Source organism: Microcaecilia unicolor, chromosome 2 (genome assembly GCF_901765095.1).
Source record: "Microcaecilia unicolor chromosome 2, aMicUni1.1, whole genome shotgun sequence".
NCBI classification, from domain to species: domain Eukaryota; kingdom Metazoa; phylum Chordata; class Amphibia; order Gymnophiona; family Siphonopidae; genus Microcaecilia; species Microcaecilia unicolor.
The window spans coordinates 591,648,186-591,662,945 of NC_044032.1; the positions used below are offsets into that span (position 1 = coordinate 591,648,186).

At 42.7% G+C, this 14,760-nt stretch overlaps 1 protein-coding gene across 2 annotated transcripts in view; it reads left to right on the plus strand.

Annotated features, from left to right (window-relative positions):
* Positions 1-1,023: 1,023 nt before the first annotated feature.
* AADAT (aminoadipate aminotransferase) overlaps positions 1,024-14,760 on the plus strand; it is an 84,246-nt gene continuing 70,509 nt past the window's right edge. The window contains exons 1-2 of one of the 2 annotated variants that reach the window (XM_030191548.1): positions 1,024-1,089; positions 7,178-7,246. In XM_030191548.1, the coding sequence (XP_030047408.1) occupies positions 7,180-7,246 (67 nt within the window). In that variant the 5' untranslated portion in view covers positions 1,024-1,089; positions 7,178-7,179. Of the gene's footprint in view, positions 1,090-1,172; positions 1,269-7,177; positions 7,247-14,760 lie in introns of those variants that run through there. The other variant, XM_030191547.1, reaches the window with a different exon arrangement.

Below are 14,760 nucleotides of genomic sequence, written 5' to 3' on the forward strand. Positions count from 1 at the left end.
AAGAGGGGTCTCTTTCCTGCCCCAAAGAGGCCACTAGACCACCAGGGCACAACAATAAGGTACGGGAGGGGAGGACACCCTGAGGCCCGTCTGTCCGCAAACCTGGACAAACGCCCCACAGTGTCCTCAAAGAGAGGGTATGTTCAGGTAAAACCAGTGGCGTTCCGAGGGGCGCTGACACCCGGGGCAGATCGCCGATGCGCCCCGCCCCCCCCCCCCAGCGAAGAGACAACCCTCCTGGGTGCACGCCGCTGGGGGGGTGCCGCGCGCCAGTCAGCGTTGTTGGTTTCCATGCTCCCTCTGCCCCGGAAACAGGTTACTTCCTGTTCCGGGGCAGAGGGAGCATGGAAACCAACGACGCTGACCGGCGCACGGCACCCCCCCAGCGGCGTGCACCCGTGGCGGACCGCCCCCACCACCCTCCCCTTGGTACACCACTGGGTAAAACCAGACACGTGTAACCCTAGTTAAGAACCTAAAGCAGTTTAGTAGAAGGGCCTCTTAGATTGTAAGTGAATGTAACTCACCATGCTACAATGGAAAGCCAACAACATCTAAAGAAACAAAACCTGATAATTTCAAGTGCAGCAATAATTTTAATTCTTGTTAAGCCCACATTTTTCTGCAAATACTTTAGAGAATTTGATGTGTGTGCAGTATGTTGTGTGCAAGTTCCCGGACACTGTAATGACATATTTCACTGCATTCTCTGAAATTGAACTCCTCTGCTGGAACTTCTTTCCTCCAACTAAAAATTGAGGACCAGATCTGGGACCTATTCTCTAGTCCTTCATTCCTCTGCTCCCTTCCTTAACATTCCCTCCCTTGCCTCAGTTCCCTACGCAGAAAACTCCAGCAATATTGAGTTTTAGCCTTGCTGTCTCTGGTATTACAAATTCCTCTGCATTATTGCACTGGTGCGGAACAAGGTAAAAGAGACGGATCCTCCGGATGAGCTATATGGAGATAGCGTTGCAGTTGCCCACAAGAATTTGGAAAAGTAGTGTGGTTTTTATTTTACAGAACACAAACCGATTTCTGATCTATGAGTTGCTTTCAGCAAGACAATTGCACAGCCAATTCTGCAGGGTCAGACTTCGACTCCATTAGTAGAGCTTGTTCTTATAATCAGTGATCGATTGCTCGAGTCTTCCCTTATGTTGGACGGGGAGGTCAGGAGCCTTGCTGTTTCCAGTTGCGTCATTTGACACTTGGCAGTGTGCAATCGTGGTTTACGGGACGGTCTTTAGTGTTTGCAGGTTTTTCAGGTATCAGTTCCTTGCTTGGAGTGTGTGTGTGTGAATAATAGGGACTCTGATAACCCGTGCGTGTGAAATGGGGGCTCCGAAAGATCCTTAAATATGGCTATTAATACTAGGGGGAAATGCAGTGTTCAGACTGCTCACTGCTCTTTTTAATTGTATCGGTGTTCTTGCATTTGCTTCAAAATCAAAAGCACCTTGTGCTCTGAAATTCCCGACCAGAGTTTTCAAGTAACTCAATTCCAGGAGATTGCAGGCTGGTCCTGGATTTCTGCCATCCTCGTATGCTTTATGGAACCTTCAGCTCCGATTTCAATAAGTACTGTAGAATCAAAGACTACAAACACCCACATTGCAGCTTAAAACCCGGAATGGCCACGTGGGGGCTCGTTTTCAAAGCACATAGACTTGCAAAGTTACATAGCAACCTATTTAACTCTGTAAGTGTATGTGCTTTGAAGAAAGTCTGTGTGCTTTGAAAATGAGCACATAGTGGAACTGGATAATTTGGCATTTCTCTACTGTTCTGGACTATGCTTCAAAGGGGAAGGGGGCTTTCAGCCAATCAGATTTCTCCATAAAGAAACATCTACCCCTCCCCCTCCCATACCTCTCTTTTTGGTATTTTGACTACAGTAAATGCCTCAGGCTCTCCATTCAGCTGCTTCCTAGAAAACATTTTCCAGTGTATTTTTAAAATAAATACAAAGTATACATAATGTATATAATTTTGCCTTGCTGTATGTATAACTTATTCTTTATTCATGCATATTCATTTTCTATGCAAATTACTGTAAATTTCATGGTTATGAAGATATCCTTCTGTTTCTCAACCTGTCTTGCTACAGGTGGGCATAACGTTAATGTGTCAGTAGATGGAAGCGCTCTGCATATGTTTCCTCTTGCTTTGCATTCATGGGCCCATGGAGTTTCTGTGCCCAATGCCTGTTAAAGCATTTCGGTTTGTGGTCTATTTTAAGTCCCAATTCACATAGTTACTGCCTCGGGGCGTACGTGCTTTCAGGCACCAGAGTTGCAATACAAGGATTTTAGTTTGGATGTTTGTTTATCCAGAATAAATTGGACAAAAACTGATATACGGCACAGGGCTAAGGGATGTCCTATTTTCCTCAACAGTTAGAACACCATTCGGGCTGATGGTTGCATCCGGACCAGCGTGTATGTCATGAATCTTGTTTGAATTCACTCTTCCTTAGCTGGGGTGTCAAATGCTGATGGAAGGCACTGGCTTCCTCTGTTGAAGGAGGTGGTTTCAAAGTCGGACTGGAATAGCAGAGACTCAGACTATTGAGAAGCACCTATACTTATCGGTTAGGCGATACGGACAGTCCTACCCACTGAGAGCATCCCTATTGAAAAACAGCGCTTATGTGATTTAATCTTATTGTTTTGTCCTGTTTCCGCAGTGTTGAGGATCACAGGTTCAATCGCAAGAGAGTGAAGGTGACATCTCAAATGGGGCAATTCAGTTGCCTGGGGTTTGGCAGATGCCACACAACTAAGCACAAGTGCTTTTCAAAGAATCTTATTAGATAGAGGGATTACATCTTAGAGAGATAGATAACATGCAACAACTCATGTAACAATGGTCCCCACCATAACATGTTTAACAACGGCCGTGGGGGGCATGCAAGACCCTTTTCCTTTGGGCCACAACTGGCCGCAGCTAATGGGGTTGCCTGGGGCAAGTTATATTTAACTACCCCAGGCTGGTGGCGGGAATACCCGAGCCTGAGTGATTGGAGGAGCTCTAAGTCATCAAGTTGCAGATGGGTTCGACACACCCTGTTGTGCGACAGGAGTGTCCTTGTACAGCCTATAGCTCATTTGTCAGTCTTGCTTATGGCGGCGGACTAGATGCTTTAATGGTAGCTTTTAAGAGCTTAGAGTTTGGCTCGGGTATCCTGTTTTTGATTGTATCAAATACAGTCATGTGTTGTAATAACGATGCGGCCAAGTTGTTTTACAAATTACAAAATGAATGTGTGGTTATTTATTAGTTTGGGTTCTGAGTTCCAAGGCACTGAGACAGGGTGTCATGGTTGCCTGTGTTAGTGTAGCTTTCTTTCCAGAGGGAGAAACCGTGAGAAGAGACTAGAGCAGCTGGACTTCCCAAAACGCCATGAGCAGACAAGCAAAAGGAGTCTATTGGAGCTATATAGCCTGCAGGAGCTGGCATGTGCACAAACAGCAACGGACCAGAGGTCCAAAGAAACAGATGCACTGGAAACTGTAAAACTACAGGCACTGCACATTTTGCATCACAGGAGCAGTGGGGATTAGGATCAGGAATGGCAGCATAAAACTAAGGTGCAGATGATCAAAAGCCCCGCACTGTTCCAAACAGCGCTATAAAATTAACGCCCCTGTGATCAGAGCTAATAGCATGCAAATTAAGGCACTCTTAGCTGTGATCATAGGGGTACTTCTGTGAGAGGATTGTGCCTGGGCATGCACCCAAGACACAGTCCTCCTGCAGAAGTTGTTTGACAGGCCTGGGCTGTGAAAAAAAAAAAAAAAAGCCCGGACCTGTCATACAGCAGAAGAGATTTGACAGGTCTGGGATTTTTTTAGTGGGACCGCTAGCCCTCCACACCTGCACCAGCACCCTCCTCCCCCTCCCCCGCAGCCTACCTCATAGTTGAAAGAGGGAGGGACTAGTACTCCCTCCCTCCTCTGTAAGCGCCCTCTCAAGTTAAGCCCAGCCCATAAATCCCAGGATGCACTGGGCAGGGTGCCACCATTTTGAGGAGGCGTCCATAGAGGACGGAGGGAGTACTAGTCCCTCCCTTCTCCAAGTACAAGGTAGGCTGTGGGGGGGGGGGGGGGTGCCGGTGTGGAGGGTTTGCGGTCCCAGTAGACCACCAGGGTCTTTTTAGTGTTTGGGGGGTGGGGGCCTGCACCTCCAGGCCTTGTGTTTGGGGGAGCGGGCTTAGGTTTGACATGTCCAGGAGAAAATCTCAGATCTGTCAAACATCTTCTGTTGGTCTCCCTCATCCCTCCCTTGCTGGCAAACCATAATGCCAGCTCCGAGCTGGCATAGGATTTGCAGCGGGATTAGCACCCTTGTTTGGCACGCTGCCCACTGATCATATGGAGGAATGCAGGAGACCTGCATTTGCATACAGTTATCAATCTGATCGCTCGCCATCTCCAATCCTGGAGTGCAGGCGCTAGTCCAGCGCTAATGGCCTCTAGGGCCCATGTTTGCTTCTGATCATTGGCCCCTCAGTGAGGGGACAGAGGAAGACTGAGAGACTAATGAGGTGGTAGGGAGGCTGTGGAAAAGAAATATTGGTTGAATTAGGGCTGGGAAGGAGAGAAAGAGAAAGTGATGTGCTAAGACAGCAGATGATGACCATACCACCTATCCAGTTTGCCCGTAAACACCAAGTGCTCATCTCTGCAGGAGTGGTTGGACCAGAATCAGTATATATTAGTAGCATGGGCCTGAAGTGGGAGTGGTGAGAACAGCGCAAACTGTGGAACCAGGAGTAGCAGTGAAGCAGCACTAGATAAGGAACAAAGAAGGTGGTGGGGAGGTTTAAGGAAAAAAATGATGGTTTGGGCATATGAGGTGGGAGGTAGAAAGAGGGCTGGGGAGTGGTTGGAGAAAGACAGAGTAAGATAGGAACTGGCTGTGGGGGGAGGGGAGAGAGGAGAGGAATGGAAACAGGCTTGTGGGAGTGAAAGAGAGAGAACTGGGGATGAAGTGGGAGTCCTTGAATATTCTGACATCTAGTTTGCACAGCTAGAAATAGTCCTAATGCATCTGGCCAAGGCTGATCACTGCAATGACCAGACTAGGCATGTTGGGTTGGGCGGAGAGAGGAGGGAAAAGGGGTGTTATAAAACAGGGAAACTGACCCCATGTGTTCACGAGTGAAGGCTCATTGTATTGATTAAGCTGGAGGCCCAAAGTAGAAGAAGAAAATTCAGGCCAATAGCAATAATTTTGAAAATAATGTACAGTGCTGAAAAGTCACAAAATAATATTTGGATTTAGATGGAAACTTGCTAGAGGACTCAATTCTCACTAACCTGCTGAGTTTGTGATTCTCCTGTAGCAGTGTAGTATTTGCAATTCCTGGTTCTACCCATTGAAATCAGCGCTGTAGATCCCATAGTGTGTCTTGATGAGCTTATCAGAAACCCAGGACTGGCTTAAAATCTCCCTCCTCCAAGATAAAGACTGTTCCTCCTCTTGATATGTTAAAGAGATACTTGCGAGATATTTTGAATATATCAGACCAGAATTTACCACCATTTACTTCTGTTTATTATGTCCCAGGAAAGGAACTGAATCAAATTCCTGAAACTCCAATAGATGTATCTCTTTTGCTCAAGACTTCTGATTCCGAATTAGCAACGGCGGCAACTTTGGTTGCTACCGTTGCGTTGTTACCGGATAAAAATTGGATCTTCCGTCTTTCCTTTCGTAACGGAGAAAAACCCTTTTTGGGTTATAAGATATCATTATTTCCTGATGTCTCTAAGGAGACAAGGAGACGGAGGAAACAATTCTTGCTCCTTAAGTCTGAAATAATACAATTGGAGGGCACCTTTTTTTTAAGGTGCCCCTGCAAATGTAAGACTTGATGGGAAGAAATATGTGTTTACAGAGCCCGCGCATGCATCAGCTCTTATAACTTCGGTAAAAAAGGATAAACGCTAAAGGAATAAGTAATACACCTCAATAGAATTTGCATTAATTTAATTTCCTAAATTTGTTTTTTGATTCTCCTTGTATTCCTGAATCTTGGATTTCCAATTTATGGACTTGAGTATTAATAACCTCTTAATAGATTGTTAATCTTTAATGATATATGTTTAAATTTTTTTTTTATGTTGCTTTTCCTACCAAGATGTTTTCTTGAAATTTTTGATGAAACTGAATAAATAATAAATTTTTAAAAAAAATCTCCCTCCTAGGACTGAGGAACTTGGCAGCTTTACAGGATCCTCTTGGAGGCTCGTAAGCTCTCTATCCCAGGTGTATGTGTGACATCGTCCACAAGGGTTGATTTTTTTTTTTTTTTTTAAATTACTGTGGAAGTAAATTCACCCAGCAGCTAGCCACCTGCAGGAGCAGGCCAGTTTGCATTTTCCACACCAGCTTGCCCAGGACTGTCCTGTGAAGTGGTAAAATCGTGCCCCTGTGTGCGTGCGATATTATACTTCACCTTTAAATATCACCATGGTAGCCATAGCCTTTCTCACATGTCTGAGTGTTTGCGTCACAATTGCTCCTTTTTTGGTGTGCAGACATTAGCTGCTTTTCAGGATATGTTTCCATGAAACTGCTGCTTTCAAGGAACCTATTTGTGGTATTAATTCACTTTGGAAACATCATCAGGACTCTGTCACGGGCCTCATCGTCCTCTGTAATTGATTATGCAGAAGTTAACATTACACCACAAATGTTAAGTTCTTTGAAGAATCTTTATCTTGATTTGATGCTTGTTCAATTAATAACAAATAGGAGATGTTTTCTGATGTTATATTTGAGCTAGGTTGCGCTAGATTGGGGGTGGGGTGGGGGCTGTTAGAGTGCTAAATTGCCCTGCATCGAAACCAGGCATTTCTTAATTATGTGATACTAGGAAAAAATGCCCGTTTCTGAGCGGAATGAAACGGGCGCTAGCAAGGGGCCCCCTCCCTCCGTCCCTCGAAGCTACTTGCCTTGTTCGCTGTGGGCCGTTTCGGCCCTCGAGTGTCAATAGCTCCGCCCTCGACGTCATGACGTTTTGATGACGTTTTGACACGAGGGCGGTGCAGACACTCCAGGGCACACCGGATATCTCGGGCGCCTCAACTTCCATGGAGGCTTCAGAACGTTGGGGTTGCCTTTTATATATATAGATATTTATTGTTGTGTTTCTATGTTTTTTCAGAGATGAATTACTCTCGATTCATCACTGCAGTAAGTGCAGCAAGAAAGGTATCTAAGATTAGAGAACTGAGTAAGTATGTGGGTTTTTTCGTGACCATTGAATCCATGTGAACATTATTTTGCTCTGTGCTTTAGTAACTTAAAGATTGGGGTTTAAAAGAGGAATTGTAGGTTATTGATAAAGAATTACTGCATCCTCTGGCAAACAGTTCCAGAGCTTAACTATTGGGTGAAAAATATTTTCTCCTGTTTCTTTTAAAAGCATTTCCATGTAACTTCCTCAAGTGTCCCCTAGTCTTTGTACTTTTGGAACAAGTAAAAAATCAATTTACTTCTACCCGTTATACACCACTCAGGATTTTGTAGACCTCAATCAATATCTCCCCTCATCCATCTCTTTTCCAAGCTGAAGACTGAACTAGGCCCTGCTGTGCTTTCTAGAGGCTATCTGTAATGCTGTAGGCTGTGGCACAAAGTCCAATTTTTAAAACTATGGGGAAAAGGGTATGGAGACCCGTTAAAGTTTGCTTTTTTAAATTCTGTCTTTATCAATAAGCCTACAACTCTTTTAAACCCCAACCTTTAAATCACCAAAGCACAGAGTAAAAAAAAGTTCACTTACCTCTTCTCTTCATCGCGATTGGTGTCCACAACTATCTTCACGCACGAGTCAGATTCTCCCTCCACCCTATCTTGCTGTCCTTATTTTTTCCTAATCCCTCCACCTTTCTCACCTAACCTTGCTGCCTACTCCAAACCTGATAAAATTGGAAAAAATATGACTGTGGGCTTGGCTGCGAAGCTATGTTATGACACCTTGGTTCAAACATTTTGATTTCTATTGTAGTTTTGATAACCCAGAGTTTGACCTGTATTTTATAAAGGCAACATTGTCACCTGTGTGCCTCTGTAAAATGGGATTCCAGATTGAGTTCTGCTCTGAAGAAGGTATAAATGTGTACATGTACCATGGAATGGAATTTATGCGGGATGCAAAGAACAAACATTAAAGAAACTTCAGATCGCTCAAAACATGGCAGCTAGGCTTATCTTCGGAAAAACGCGATTTGAAAGCACAAAACCCCTCCGTGGAAAACTACAGTGGCTCCCAATCAAAGAACGCATTGCTTTCAAAATCTGCACTCTGGTTCACAAAATTATCTACGGTGAAGCCCCGGGATACATGACAGACTTGATCGACCTACCAACTAGAATCAACACGAACGTAGCTAAATCTGCACTACCCAAGCTGCAAAGAACTCAAATACAAATCAACTTACGCATCCAGTTTCTCCTACATAAGCACACAACTGTGGAACGCATTACCAAAAGCCTTGAAAACTACGTACGACCACCTAAACTTCCAGAAAAAAACTAAAAACTAACCTGTTTAAAAAGGCATACCCTACCGATCCAACATAAATGCCTGATCTCTGCAACACAACAAAACTAAAGTACGTAATGGACATAACACAACTCTTCTGTTGTACAATTCCCTAATGTGTCTGTGCCACATGAACTTTATCTTACCACAATATCACTTTGTATTTATTTACACTGGAGTCTGCAAACGCTTATCCGGTACTATGTAAGCCACATTGAGCGTACAAATAGGTGGGAAAATGTGGGATACAAATGAATAAATAAATATATATACGGTATTTTATAAAAGAATAGCAGGTATATAGTAACCCTGCCTCTACTCTGCCCAAACTCCCTGGGAAAGTGAATGCCTACTGTTAGGAGATTTACATGTAGGCGCATGTGCAGAAGCACAATTTTGTAAGAGCCCTTTTCTGTGTGTAAAATAGGTTTTACATATGGAAAAAACTTTATCAAATTACCCCTCTAAGGTCTGTAGGCCTGCGCTCCTGGGGGGAGTGAGCAGGAATATTTGTATTTGTTTTTAATATCTAGTTTTATCAGACGGGAAAATGGAATTGTTTTGGTGGTTGGTTTTGATAACTTTACTGTGCCTTGGTTTGTAAGATATTATGGAATATTATTATTATTCATCACCTTTCTTTCAAAGTATGCCGAGGTTGAGGTTAGGAGGCCGGACTCAGTGTGTTGGAAGAGATATACGTGAGTCAGTAATTTATCCAATAGAAATTATTGGCAATAGACCCTTGTAAAAAGGAAAATGATTATAGACGTTCTGTTTTAAAGCTGGTGTTGATGGATTATTTTATGGGTAATAATAGCGTTCATCCAGTTCCATGTTGCTATTTTAATACAAGATCTATTAATAGTAAAACTACAATATTGAGAGAGCTGATTGAGGATTTTAATGCAGGTTTTATATTTATTATTGAAACTTGGGTTATGGACCATGATAGTCCAACTGTAGTTATTCTGTGTCCAGCTGGATATAAGATGGTAAATTGCCCTAGACCAGTGGTGTGCTGTGAAATATTTAACAACAAGCTCTCTCTCTCCGGGCATAGCCAGCCGTACAATTTGGGGGGGGGGGACCGAGGTGGATTGGGGGGCAACACATTCCTCACTCTCCCCTCCCCCCCAATGCGGACATCCTAGGCATACCTTTGCTGACAGGGATGCGGATTATCATTCTCTTTTGATCTAAGCACAGGGAAAAAAAAGATTTTAAAAGCTCCCAGGTTTCAACCTAATTCATGTTTAATGTGGGATAATATAAATGTCATAAATAATTTAAAATAAGTAAATAAATAGATAGAAACTCTGGATGTTGAGCACCTGATTTTCATAACCTGATGCCTGTTTTAGTAGCCCTTTACCAGGAGAAAAAAAATCTCTGCATGAATACAACACGTGCTAGAGTGTCCCTATAACCAACCCTTCCTCCAAATGACACACTAATTATGATTTATAACAAATTACTACTCTACCTATGAAAAATTATTCCACTATTATACTTCCTGTCTGTACATCTGCATGCTGCACAAGCTGGTGTGTTTAAACATATAAATGAGATTAAATAAAAATGCTACCAATATTAAAGAATGACAACATGGATACAGCAGCTCAAAGGACTGTTTGCTTTGTTTTGAATGCACAGAAATGTCGGCTGTATGGGGTAGAGCAAAGAGACAAGGAATGAACTTGACTTCATGCACCTTCTGTTCTCAATCTAACCTTGAGCTGCAGTCCTGCACCCGATGCTGCCGGCTTCCTTTCTCCTCCCAGGCCGATACTGCGGCGGCCTGAACGGAACCACGAGCTGTGATGCTCACGCTGGCTGCGGACTAAACAAAAAAAACAGCATGAAACCAAGTGCGGGGCCATAGCCCTGCGCACACCGCTGCCAGCTTCCTTCCTCCTCCCTCCCCTCAGGATGTAACTTCCTGTTTTGGGGAGGAGGAAGGGAGCCAGCAGGGGCACACGCAGGGCTATGGCTCTGTGCATGGTTTTTATCAGCTGTTTTTGTTTTGCCGCTGCGGAGAGAAAAAAGAACAACTAAGTGAGACGTCCAAGCCACAGGCAACTGGGGCTGATGCTGCCAAGAAGGAACCTGAGCCACTCCAGGCCAAATTTTGGGAGCCGGTTGTTAAAGTTTAACAACCGGCTCCCAAAATTCTTTAAAAAATAACAAACAGTTCTGGCAAGCCAGGGCGAGCTGGCTCCAGCATGCCACTGCCCTAGACCAAAGAAGATTGGAGGATGGTTTGGTTTATAAAATCTTTCTTGACAATTAAACTTGTAGCTTCTGTAGCTACATCAGGGATAGAAGCCATGATTTGCCAATTGGAGGATGATGCTTTAGAGGGTGCATTAGATATTATTTTAATTTATGGAGCACCTGTAATTGGTTCAAGAATCAGAATAAAATTTTAGGTTTCATAACTCAATATTCTACTTATTTTTGACAGATATTGATTTGTATTTCGAGGATAGGACAGATCTAAATGTTATAAATTTTCTTAATTTTTTAGAATTTATATAGTATCATTTTGAGATAAACAGTCCAACCCATGAGAAAGGGCATATATTGGATTTTATAGCCACATTAACTCAGCTGAAGACACACTAAATTAGATGTGATACAGACTGGTTACCTGTGATGTGGACTGATCATTATGTAGCTAAATTTACAATGTATTTTTCTAAAATGAAGCAAGAGAAAAATCAAAGCCCCAGAAGGAAAATTGCAGTAGATAAATTTTGGTTATATGTTATTGATAATTTGATAATTTGAACTCTGCTGAGGCCTCATTTACTTCCAGGTTGTTAGACTGGAATAAAACTCTGGAAGAGGCTTTGGATCAATTTACAATGGAAGGCATTAAGAAACATAAAAGAGCATTTACAAGTCCCTGGTACACAGATTCATTAAGAGGCCCTTTTATAGAGCGGCGGTAAGCCCAACGAGTGCTTACCACTCGCTGTTCCGGGACTACCACCGGCCCATTGTGGCTACCGGTGGTAGTCCCACCCTGCGCGCACGCCATTTCTGGGGGAAAAAGAAAAACCCCAGAAATGGCTTGCACGGTGCTAACCCGGTGGTAATCAGCATCGCCACGCACTGCCCGATTACCACCAGGTTAGCGCAGGAGCCCTTATCGCCACCTCAGTGGGTGGAGGTAAGGGCTCCCCACCACATGGCCACATGGTAAGAGTTCTCTTACCGCATTGCCATGTGTGTCTGGGGGCTTTTGTAACTGCTGCGGTAAAGTGCCCTGATGCGCAGGAAAAAGGCAAGTGCAGAGACCTTTTTCTCACAGCTTGGTAAAAGGACCCCAAAGAGATCTAAAAAGATCTTGTCGTAAGTTGGACAGGCCTTGGAGGAAGACATTAGATACACAGAAGAAGATATGGCATAAAATGATTCAAAAATATCAAAAGGCAGTTTCTGAGGAAAAAAAGCTGTATTATAAAACTTTAATAGGAAAGAATAACTTCAACTTAAAAATGCTTTTTTAGAATCTTTAATAATCTTACTAGAACATCATCAGTAACTGAGTTTTCTGAAATTTACCATCCTTCTGCTGATGAACTGTCTAACTATTTTGTTGATAAAGAGAGAAAATTATATCTTCTCTTCTGAGTTGGCCAACTGCATCAGTGCCAGCAATTGTTGGTCATAGAGATCATGTACCAGTAGATAGAGTTTGATCTACTTTCCAAGAGGTTTCAGAAGCTGCAATTTCAATTAAGTTGAATGACGGAGAATTGTGAGGTTTCTCAAATTGAATGGAATGCAGGGCCCGAGGCAGCATGGCTTCACTAGAGGCAGGTCATGTCAGACGAATCTGATTGATTTTTTCAACTGGGTGATCAAACAGTTGGACGTGGGAAGGGCTCTGGATGTGGTGCATTTGGATTTCAGCAAGGCCTTTGACACGGTTCCGCACGGGCAAGTTATAAATTCCCATGGTATGGGACCTAAAGTAACTGACTGGGTTAAAAGTTGGTTGAACAGAAAGAGACAAGAGGGTAGTGGTAAGTGGAGCTGGCTCTGAGGATAAGGATGTTATCAGTGGAGTACCGCAGGGATCAGTCCTAGGGCTGGCTCTTTTTAACATCTTTGTGAGTGATATTGCGGAAGGGCTGTCTGGTAAGGTTTGTCTCTTTGCGGATGATACCAAACTCTGCAACAGGGTGGACACCCCAGAGGGTGTGGATGACATGAGGAAGGACATAGTGAAGCTTGAGGAATGGTCTAATATTTGGCAACTAAGATTTAATTGCTAAAAAAATGCAGGATCATGCACTTGGGTCACAAGAATCTTAGGGAATATTACAATATAGGGGGTGAAGTGCTTCTGTGTATAAAGGAAGAGCGGGACTTGGGGATAATTGTGTCTGATGACCTTAAAGTGGCCAAACAGGTAGAAAAGGTGACGGTCAAAGCCAGAAGGATGCTTGGGTGCATAAGGAGAGGGATGACCAGCATGAAGAAAGAGGTGATGGTAGCCTTGTATAAGTCTCTGGTGAGGCCCCATTTAGAGTACTGTGTGCAGTTCTGGAGACCGCACCAGCGGAAAGATATAAACAGGATGGAGTTGGTCCAGAGGGCGGCTACAAAACTGGTAAGCAGTCTTGGACATAAAACATATAAGGATAGGCTTTTGAATCTCAACATGTACAGTGGGGGAAATAAGTATTTGATCCCTTGCTGATTTTGTAAGTTTGCCCACTGACAAAGACATGAGCAGCCCATAATTGAAGGGTAGGTTATTGGTAACAGTGAGAGATAGCATTGGTGGTGCCTTTTATATAGAGAGATTTAAATATCTCAGGGGCATTAATGTACAGGAAGAGAGCCTTTTTTAAATGAAGGAAATCTCTGGAATGAGGGGGCATGCGATGAAGTGAAGAGGAAATAGGCTTAGGAGGAATCTAAGGGGGTCTTTTACTAAAGCTTAGCTTGATTTTTCTGTAGCAGGTCCCATAGGAATAAAATGGGCCCTGCTGCAGATAACTTGAGCTGAGCTTTAAGGAAGTATTCATTTATAGAAAGGGTGGTGGAAGTGTGGAATGGCCTCCCGGTGGAGGTTATGAAAACGAGGACTGTGTCAGAGTTTAAGAAAGCATGGGACAAGCATTTGGGATCCCTTAGGAAAAGGAGGAGTTAAGGGTTACAGAGGATGGGCCATTTGGCCTTTATCTACCGTCATATTTCTATGTTTATTAGATTTATGTCCATTCTTTTTTTAAAAGGTATTCCTAAAGATGTAGTACATTGGATTACTAATTTTGTAAACAGGTCTCTTAAAGAGGGAAGCTTTCCAGCAAACCTGGAGAACTTAATATTAACACCTATACCCAAATCTGCAGGAATTGATTTGTCGTTACCCAGTGGCTAGTATACCATAGATGACTAAATTGATTGAATCTTTAGTGGCCTCTCAAACAATGGATCTTCTGGATAATTTTCAAGGATTACATAGTACACAATATGGTTACAGACCGATGCACAGCACTGAATTGTTACTTTTAACTTTGCTTACTAATGTAAAAACATTATTGAGTTGTAAAGTTCCATCTGTTCTTTTACATCTGTTTTTTCGGGAGCATTTGATACTGTGGATCATATACTGTTATTGGATCAATTAAGTGATCTTGGTTTTACTGGGGTTGTTTTAAAATTGTTGAGGTTTTTTTTTTTTTTACAAAATAGAAGGTATAAAGTAAAAATGATGGATAATTTTTCAAAATGTTGGTCTTCTCGCATCGGAGTCTCTCAGGGGTCACTGTTGTCTCCAGTATTGTTTAATATTTTTATGAGTACATTGGGTTCATTATTAGAATCTTCTGAATTTTATATATCATCTTATGCAGATGATATTTTTATTTTCATACATTTAGTATCGGGTTTTGAGGACAGTGGTAAGCTGATTTCAGATTGTATAGTAAAGACTCACTGCTGGGCTACCATGAATTTATTGAAATTAAATGCAACTAAAACAAAGTTGTTACATTTTACTTCAACTCTATCTGATCTTCCCAATAAAATTGTTCTATCAACTGGGGAACAATTGAGTTTTGAGACCTGGAGCAGGGTCTTGGGAATTATATTGGATAATTTTCAAGTGTTAGTTCAAGCGCTAATTTTGTCACATCTGAATTATTGCAGTGTTCTATATTCAAGAATACAAACAG